This window comes from Apteryx rowi, unplaced genomic scaffold, assembly GCF_003343035.1.
Source record: "Apteryx rowi isolate R43461 unplaced genomic scaffold, aptRow1 scaffold_1522, whole genome shotgun sequence".
NCBI classification, from domain to species: domain Eukaryota; kingdom Metazoa; phylum Chordata; class Aves; order Apterygiformes; family Apterygidae; genus Apteryx; species Apteryx rowi.
In genome coordinates this window covers 29,957-39,313 of record NW_020447778.1, presented here as the reverse complement: position 1 = coordinate 39,313, position 9,357 = coordinate 29,957, and the positions used below count along the sequence as shown (strand labels likewise).

The following is a 9,357-nucleotide window of genomic DNA, read 5'->3' as shown; positions in this document are numbered from 1 at the left end:
GACAGCGGGGGGGGGGCCTCCAGTGTCCCAGGGTGCACTGGGGCGGTGGCAGGGAATCCAGGTGTCCGGGCTTCCCTCCCCTCCCCCCCCATTAGCAGGTCCAGGTGTTGATGCTGCTAATTGCGCCCCCCCCCCCATTAACCCTTTGTTCCCTCTTTTTGGGATGCTCAGGTCCAATTTTCGGTGGGGATGGGGCAGCATTTCCCAGCTCCAAATGCGTCTTTGGGGGGGGGTCCCCGGACGCCTGGGCCCCTCCCAGCTGACACCCCCCCTCCCCCCCGGCCCCTCTTTTTCCAGCCACAAACCAGTGGTTCATCCCGGCGGTGCGGGGCGACATCCCGCCCGGCTGCGCCGCCTACGGCTTCGTCTGCGACGGCACCCGGCTCCTGGTCTTCGGCGGCATGGTGGAGTACGGCAAGTACAGCAACGACCTCTACGAGCTCCAGGTACCGGACGCCCCGGGTCCCCGGACGCCTGGGCCCCCTGGGAGGGCGGGGGGGGGGCACCCCAGATGCCTGGGCCCCCGGATGCCCAGCTTCCTTCGCAGTGAAAACCTGGGGGAGTTTGGATGCTTGGATCCGCCAGGAGGATCCTGGAGGCCCGTTTCCTCGAGGGTGGTGGTGATTTGGGGGGGGGGGGGGGGGGGGTTTTGAGGCCGAACCGCCCCAAAACCCCCCGCGCGCGGGCGCTCTCCTGCAGGCCAGCCGCTGGGAGTGGAAGCGGCTCAAGGCGAAGACGCCCAAGAACGGGCCCCCGCCTTGCCCCCGCCTGGGCCACAGCTTCTCTCTCGTGGGCAACAAGTGTTACCTCTTCGGGGGCTTGGCCAACGACAGCGAGGACCCCAAGAACAACATCCCCCGGTACCGGACGCCTGGGCCCTTTGGTTGGAGAAGAGGGGGGGGGGAATCCCAGATGCCTGGGTCCCTCACGGCACCTTCCCCCCCCCCCCGCCCCGTTTTTCTGCAGGTACCTGAACGACCTGTACATCCTGGAGCTGCGCCCCGGCTCAGGGGTGGTGGCCTGGGACATCCCCATCACCTACGGGGTGCTGCCGCCCCCCCGGGAGTCGCACACCGCCGTCGTCTACACCGAGCGCGACAGCCGCAAGTCCAAGCTCGTCATCTACGGCGGCATGAGCGGCTGCCGCCTCGGCGACCTCTGGACCCTCGACATCGGTAGGCCCGGACGCCTGGGACCCCGTGTGGGGGCCGTCAGCCGTTTTGGGGGGGCGCGTTTCACCGTTTTCTTGCCTTTTTCGCCGGCAGAGACGCTGACCTGGAACAAGCCCAGCCTGAGCGGGGTCGCCCCGCTGCCCCGTAGCCTCCACTCGGCCACCACCATCGGCAACAAGTGAGTCGGGGGGTTCCCCAAACTCCTCTAATCCGCGGCAGCCCCCCTGGATGGATTTGGGGGGGCCCCCAAACTCCTGCTCACCCTTTTTTGTCCCTCCTGGCCGCACCCCCAGATGGATGCAGAGGTTCCCCAAACTCCTTGAACACCCATGTGGATGTGGAGTCCCCCAAGACGCCATTCCCCGCCCCGATCTCCCATCAATGTGGGGGGCCCCTGACCCCCCCAATCCCTTCTGGAGGGATGTGGGTGTCCCCTGTGCCCCACAGACCCCCCCCTTGCACCCCCTTGACCCCCGCTTCCCAGGTTGGCTACAGGTTTCCTTCCGTGTTCCCTTGTCTGCTTGAGTCTTTTTGCCCCCACCAGATTGTTTTTGGGGTCCCCCAGCCCCGTGTCCCTCTCTGGGGGTGGCTGTGGGGGGTCCCGCGGGCCCCCATGACCCCCCCTGTCGCGCCCCCCAGGATGTATGTGTTTGGGGGCTGGGTGCCCCTCGTCATGGACGACGTCAAGGTGGCCACGCACGAGAAGGAGTGGAAGTGCACAAACACGTTGGCCTGCCTCAACTTGGGTAAGGGACCCCCCCCCAAAATCCGCCGGGCTGCCTCAGCCTGGCGAAGAGGCCCCTCCTGCACCCCCAAACCTACCCCTGAACCCCCAAACCTGCTCCGACCTGCCTTGCCTGGGTGAGGGACCAACTCCTGAACCCCCCAAACCTCCCCAGCCTCCCTCGATCTGGGTGAAGAACCTCTCAAACTGCCCCCAAATCTCTCCCCGTGCCCCCCATCACCCTGCCCGGACCCGTCTACGGGGCGACAACGCGCCATCCCCGTGTCCCCCCCCCCTTCTCCCCGCGTCCCTAGACTCCATGGCGTGGGAGCCCATCCTCATGGACACGCTGGAGGACAACGTGCCGCGGGCCCGGGCCGGCCACTGCGCCGTGGCCATCACCACCCGCCTCTACATCTGGAGCGGTCGCGACGGCTACCGCAAGGCCTGGAACAACCAGGTCTGCTGCAAGGATCTCTGGTACTTGGAGACCGGTGAGTTGGGTGTTGGGGGGATCCCTGGACCTCGCCTGGGGTCCTTGGGGGGGGGCGGGGGGTTCCTTGGCCTCGGCTGGGGTCGTGGGGGATCCCTGGGCTCCACCTGGGTGTTGCTGGGGGTCTTGGAGGGGCACCTGGGCATCGCTTGAGGTCCTGGGGGATCTCCCAAGCCTTGGCTGTGACCCTGGGGCATCCAAGGAAGGAAAATGAGGTGTTCTACGGGGACCTTGGGGTGTCCTGGGGGGGCACCCGTGTGTCTCCTGGGTCCGTGGGGTTTCCCACTGGGGCTGTGGGGCATCTAGGGGGTGCCCAGCACCATCCTGGGGGCCGTGGGGTACCTCAGGAGAGAGACAGGGGTCCTGTTTGGACTTTGGGGAGTCCCGGAGGGTCCCCAGGTGCCTGCTGGGGTTCCCGTCGAGGCTCTGGGGTGTTCTGGTGGGATCCCAGTACTGTCCTGGGTGTCCCGGGAGGGGAACTGGGGTGTCCGGTGGGATGTTGGGGGGGGCTCTGGGATCCTGGGGGTGTCCTTGTGCCCATCCTGGAGCCACGAGGGGTCGCAGGAGGGCCACTGGCGTGTCCCACTGGGACCTTGGGGTGTCCCTAGGCTCTGGGGGGGGGTCCTTGGGGTGTCCCACTAGGACCTCGAGGTGGCCCCAGGTCCTGGGGGATGTCCCCAAGCTCTACAGGGACCTTGCGGTGTCCCACTAGGACCTTGCGGTGGCCCCAGGCCCTGCAGGGACCTTGCGGTGTCCCATTAGGACCTCAAGGTGGCCCCAGGCACTGGGGGATGTCCCCAAGCTCTACAGGGACCTCGTAGTGTCCCACTAGGACCTTGTGGTGGCCCCAGGCCCTGGGGCATGTCCCTGTACCCTACAAGGACCTCGGGGTGTCCCATTAGGACCTTGTAGCGTCCCACTAGGACTTTGAGGTGGCCCCAGGCCTTACAAGGACCTCGTGGTGTCCCACCAGGGCCTTGAGGTGGCCCCAGGCCCTACAAGGACCTCGTGGTGTCCCACCAGGGCTTTGAGGCAGCTTTAAGCCCTACAAGAACTTCGTAGCGTCCCATTAGGACCTTGCGATGTCCCACCGGGACCGTGGGGTGGCTCGGAGGGCGCCGGGGCGCCCACGTCCCCCTCTGACCCCTGTCGTTCCCCCCGCAGAGCGGCCGCCGGCGCCGGCGCGGGTGCAGCTGGTGCGGGCCAACACGACGTCGCTGGAGGTGAGCTGGGGCCCGGTGCCCACGGCCGACTCCTACCTGCTGCAGCTGCAGAAGTACGAGATCCCGGCGGCCGCCTCGCCGGCGCCCGCCCCGGTGCCCTCGGTGCCCGCCAACCCCCCCAAGAGCCCCGCGCCGGCCGCGGCCGCCCCGCTGCCCGGCGCCGGCGCCGCCCGCACCCCCGGTGAGCGGGGACGCTGGGGGGGGGACGGGGACACGGCGCACGTAGCGATAAAGGGGACATGGGGGGGTTTTGGGGGACACGGTGGGGACAGGGCACGTGGCGATGCGGGAGATGCGGAGAGGATGCGGCGAGGGCAGGTTACGCGAGGACAGAGGTGACGTGGGGACGCAGACCGGGGGCAAGGAGTGCGTGGGGACACCGGAGGCGTTGGGGACACGGGGTGTGGGGACGCAAGGGACAGGACGCGTGGGACGAGAAGCTTAGGAGGACGCAGCATGGCCCATTAGATGGGTTTGGGGGATAGGGGACGTTTGGGGACATGTGGGGACAAAGATATGGGTCAGGAGGCACCCGCGGCTGTGTGTGGGGGGGGACAAGGAGGACATAAGGGGACAAAGAGGAGCTCGGGAAGGGGATTTGGGGGCGGCAGGTGCCGGGCGTGCGCTGACCCCCTGCCGCAGGCGTCCCCGCGGTGCTGAAGGTGACGGGGCCCCCGGCGGCGGCGGCGGGGCCCCCCCTGGTGACGGTGCGCTCGGCCGGGCAGCCCGGCAAGGCCCCGGTGACGGTGACGTCCCTGCCCGCCGGCGTCCGCATGGTGGTGCCCACCCAGAGCCCCCAGGGCACGGTGAGTGACGGAGGGTGGTGGTGGGGGGCACGCGGAGGGGACGTGGGGACACGGGGACGTGGGAGAGGGGATATAGGGACACTGAGGGACACGTGGGGGTGGGAGAGGGGATGTGGAGGGGACATGGGGACACCGAGGGGTGTGGGGCAGGGCAGCAGGAGAGGGGACAACGTGGGGACATGGAGGAACATGGGGGACAGCAGGAGAGAGGGTGGAGGAACACAGATGGGATGTGGAGGGACACAGATGGGACATGGTGGCACAAAGATGTTGAAGGGAGATAGCACAGCTGGAGAGGGGACATGGGGACACATGGTTGGGAGAGAGGACACAGGCCACCCCGTCCCGTCCCCCCACCCCAGGTGATCGGCAGCAGCCCCCAGATGAGCGGCATGGCGGCGCTGGCGGCGGCGGCSGCGGCCACCCAGAAGATCCCGCCGGCCTCGGCCCCCACGGTGCTCAGCGTCCCCGCCGGCGCCACCATCGTCAAGACGGTGGCCGTCTCGCCCGGCACCACCACGCTGCCCGCCACCGTCAAGGTGGCCTCCTCCCCCGTCATGGTAAGGCCCCGGGGACCCAGGCGTGCGGGCTGGGATTGGGGGGGAAAAGAAAAGCTTGGGAATCTGGGAGAGGGGATGTTGGCATCCGGGCTTGGTTTTGGGAGAGCCAAGAGGGACCCAGGTGCTCCAGGGTGGCCAGAAACGATGGTTAGACCTAGAGCTGGTGGTTGGGGAGAAGGTCCCAGGTGTCCAAGGTGGCGTCGGGATCCCAGAGCCAGGAGASACCTGAGGTGCTGCGGAACGGCGCTCGGAGCTAGAGCCGAGGGGGTCGGGAAAGGGGACGTCCGGGTGTCCGGGATGGACCCAGGCGTCCGAGCTGCCTCCCTCTCCAGGTGAGCAACCCGGCCACGCGGATGCTGAAGACAGCGGCGGCCCAGGTGGGCACCTCGGGGGCGGCCCCCACCACCAACACGGCCACGCGCCCCATCATCACCGTGCACAAGTCGGGGACGGTGACGGTGGCCCAGCAGGCCCAGGTGATGACCACCGTGGTGGGCGGCGTCACCAAGACCATCACCCTCGTCAAGAGCCCCATCTCCGTCCCCGGGGGCAGCGCCCTGGTGAGTGCCCCGGGGCCCCAGCGTCCGGGTGGGGGACTGCAGCGCCCACAAGTCCTGGGGGGTCCCTGACCCACCAATACCCTCAACGTTGGAGGACCCAGGAGTCCTCGGGGTGTTGCTGACGGATCCTGGTGTCCACATGGAGAAGAAAGAGTGGGTGGGAGTGTTCCTCCAGCATCCCAGCATGCTCTGCTCTTTTTCCCCCCCTACCAGATCTCCAACCTGGGCAAGGTGATGTCCGTGGTCCAGACCAAACCGGTGCAGACATCGGCAGTGACCGGGCAGGCGTCCACGGGCCCCGTCACCCAGATCATCCAGGTGAGCCCCCCACGCTGCTGGGGACCCTGGTGTCCGGACCTGACTCCCATCCYCGAGACCCCCATGGAAGGGGTTGATCCCCCATGGCCCTCCCTTTCCTTGGGGACCCTGGTGTCCCGCTCCCGTTAACTCCTGCCCAACCAGACGAAGGGGCCGCTGCCGGCCGGGACCATCCTGAAGCTGGTGACGTCGGCGGACGGGAAGCCCACCACCATCCTGACGACGACGCAGGCGGGCGCCACGGCCACCAAGCCCACCATCCTGGGCATCAGCAGCGTCTCGCCCAGCACCACCAAGCCGGGCACCACCACCATCATCAAAACCATCCCCATGTCGGCCATCATCACCCAGTCGGGGGCCACGGGTAAGCGTCGGGAAGCTGCTCTGGGGTTGGGGGGACACGAGCTGGGTGCCCTGCGGCCCTGACGTCCTTCCATTCTCCTCCCAGGCGTCACTAGCAGCCCCGGGATCAAGTCTCCCATCACCATCATCACCACCAAGGTCATGACGTCGGGCACGGGGACCCCCGCCAAGATCATCACGGCCGTTCCCAAGCTGGCCACGGGCCACGGGCAGCAAGGAGTGACGCAGGTGAGCGTGGGGGACTCGTGGCCTGTCCCTTGGGCTGTCACGTGTCCCCTGGGGCCACGCTGCTCACCCCTCTGCGTCATCCTACCTCCAGGTGGTCCTCAAAGGAGCTCCCGGGCAGCCGGGCACCATCCTGCGCACGGTGCCCATGGGGGGCGTCCGCCTGGTGACGCCGGTCACCGTTTCGGCCGTTAAGCCCACCGTCACCACGCTGGTGGTGAAGGGCACCACGGGTAAGTGCCTCTAACGAGTGCTTTTGTCCCCAGAGCCGTCGCCACTGGTGACACCCACCGCAGGGGCCCTTCCCCTTGTTCGCTAACGCTCCTCACGTGTCCCTAACATGTCCCCGCAGGTGTCACCACGCTGGGCACGGTGACGGGCACCGTGTCGACGAGCCTGGCCGGGGCCGGGGCCCACAGCACCAACGCCTCGCTGGCCACCCCCATCACCACATTGGGCACCATCGCCACGCTCTCCAGCCAGGTCATCAACCCCGCCGCCATCACCGTCTCGGCCGCCCAGACCACCATGACGGCCGCTGGCGGGCTCGGCACCCCCACCATCACCATGCAGGTGAGGCGCCGTGGGGATTTTGGGGGTGGGGGATGAGGCTGGGGGTCCCCAGGGACCCATAGATCCAGGGGAGACGTGGCCATGGATCTGAGGAGCATGGCCAGAGATCAATGACAGGACCCCACAGGTCACCAGGGACCCATAGATCCAGGGGAGACATGGCCATGGATCTGGGGAGCTTGGCCAGAGATCAGTGACAGGACCCTACAGGTCAGCAGGGACCCATAGATCCAGGGGAGATGTGGCCATGGATCTGGGGAGCATGGCCAGAGATCAATGACAGGACCCCACAGGTCACCAGGAACCCATAGATCCAGGGGAGACGTGGCCATGGATCTGAGGAGCATGGCCAGAGATCAATGACAGGACCCCACGGGTCACCACGGACCTGGGAATTTGGGGGTGACACAGCCACAGATGGGGGACACACAGCTGTGGGTCACCAGGGACCCTGGCCTCCTGCTCTGGGGGCCATATGAATCAGGAGGACCCACAGATTTAGGCTGATGGCCACAGATTTGGTGGGACATGGCCATGGGTCGCTGGCAGGACCCCTCAGGCTGCCACGAACCTATGAATTGGGGGTGACATGGGGACAGATTTGGGGAGAAACAGTCATGGGGCACTGGCAGTGCCCGTAGGTCACCAGAAACCCATGGGTTTGGAGGTGACGTCCACAGTTTTGGGGACACGTGGCTCCCCCAAAGACTGTGGGATCTGGGGGAGCCCCACGACGGGCTGGGGGGAACGCGACTGAGACCCCGAATGGGGATTTGGGGCGGTTGCTGATGTGGTCGCTGGGCGGCAGCCCGTGTCCCAGCCCACGCAGGTGACACTGATCACGACGCCCAGCGGGGTGGAGGCGCAGCCGGTGCACGACCTCCCCGTCTCCATCCTGGCCTCCCCCACCACGGAGCAGCCCGCCGCCACCGTCACCCTCGCCGACTCGGGCCAGGCCGACGCCGGGCCCGGCACCGTCACCCTGGTGTGCTCCAACCCGCCCTGCGAGACCCACGACACCGGCACCACCAACACGGCCACCACCACCGTGGTGGCCAACGTGGGCGGCCTGGCGCCCGCCGCCCAGCTCCAGTTCGTCTGCGACGGCGCCGAGGGGCTGCCCCCCAACGGCAGCGTGGTCCGCGTCTGCTCCAACCCCCCCTGCGAGACCCACGAGACCGGCACCACCGCCACAGCCACCACCACGCTGGCCGCCGGGCCCCGGCCCTGCTCCAACCCGCCCTGCGAGACCCACGACACCGGCACCACCAACACCCCCACCACGGCCACGGGCCGCCCCGGGGGCGGCGTGGCCACCGGTGCCCCGTGCCAAACCCAGCAGACCACGGCCACCGGCACCACCATGACGGTGCGGGCCCTCGCGGGGCCGCGGGCTTGTGCCGAGAGCCATGAGGCCGCCGCTGCCGCATCGCGGCTTTGCGCCAACCCCCCGTGCGAGACCCACGAGACGGGCACCACCACCACGGCCACCACCACCACGGCCGCGGGCCACCGGCTGTGCAGCAACCCGCCGTGTGAGACCCACGAGACGGGCACCACCAACACCCCCACCACGGCCACCGCCGCGGGCCACCGGCYGTGCAGCAACCCGCCGTGCGAGACCCACGAGACGGGCACCACCAACACCCCCACCACGGCCCGGTCCTGCCTGGGCCGGGGGCAAGCAGAGCCGGCCGGCGCCCCGTGCCAAACCCAGCAGACAACGGCCACAGGCACCACCATGTCCGTGGTGTCCGCCGCCAGCCGTGCCCACGGGGACCGGATGGGGGCCGAAAACCAAGAGTGCCAAACGCACCCGCTCAACCCGGCCGCGGGGCCGCGGCCGTGCAGCAACCCGCCGTGCGAGACGCACGAGACGGGCACCACCAACACGGCCACGACGGCCGCGGCCACGCGGCTTTGCTCCAACCCGCCCTGCGAGACCCACGAGACGGGCACCACCAACACGGCCACCACCACGACGGCCATGGGATCGCGTCCCTGCTCTAACCCACCATGTGAAACCCACGAGACGGGCACCACCAACACGGCCACCGCCACAACGGCCACGGGATCACGTCCTTGCGCCAACCCACCCTGTGAAACCCATGAGACGGGCACCACCAACACGGCCACCACCACGACGGCCATGGGATCGCGTCCCTGCTCTAACCCACCATGCGAGACCCACGAGACGGGCACCACCAACACGGCCACCACCACGACGGCCACGGGATCACGGCCCTGCTCTAATCCACCTTGTGAAACCCATGAGACGGGCACCACCAACACGGCCACCACCACGACGGCCATGGGATCGCGTCCCTGCTCTAACCCACC

At 68.1% G+C, this 9,357-nt stretch overlaps 1 protein-coding gene across 1 annotated transcript in view; it reads left to right on the top strand.

The window, feature by feature from the left end:
* Positions 1–288: 288 nt before the first annotated feature.
* HCFC1 (host cell factor C1) overlaps positions 289–9,357 on the top strand; it is a 20,621-nt gene continuing 11,552 nt past the window's right edge. The window contains exons 1-16 of the mRNA XM_026059166.1: positions 289–446; positions 700–860; positions 967–1,175; positions 1,266–1,350; positions 1,812–1,918; positions 2,211–2,390; positions 3,554–3,793; positions 4,255–4,418; positions 4,781–4,978; positions 5,311–5,538; positions 5,752–5,856; positions 6,001–6,220; positions 6,305–6,447; positions 6,539–6,677; positions 6,797–7,017; positions 7,826–9,349. Coding sequence (XP_025914951.1) covers positions 402–446; positions 700–860; positions 967–1,175; positions 1,266–1,350; positions 1,812–1,918; positions 2,211–2,390; positions 3,554–3,793; positions 4,255–4,418; positions 4,781–4,978; positions 5,311–5,538; positions 5,752–5,856; positions 6,001–6,220; positions 6,305–6,447; positions 6,539–6,677; positions 6,797–7,017; positions 7,826–9,349 — 3,969 coding nt within the window. The 5' untranslated portion in view covers positions 289–401. The remainder of the gene's footprint in view (positions 447–699; positions 861–966; positions 1,176–1,265; positions 1,351–1,811; positions 1,919–2,210; positions 2,391–3,553; positions 3,794–4,254; positions 4,419–4,780; positions 4,979–5,310; positions 5,539–5,751; positions 5,857–6,000; positions 6,221–6,304; positions 6,448–6,538; positions 6,678–6,796; positions 7,018–7,825; positions 9,350–9,357) is intronic.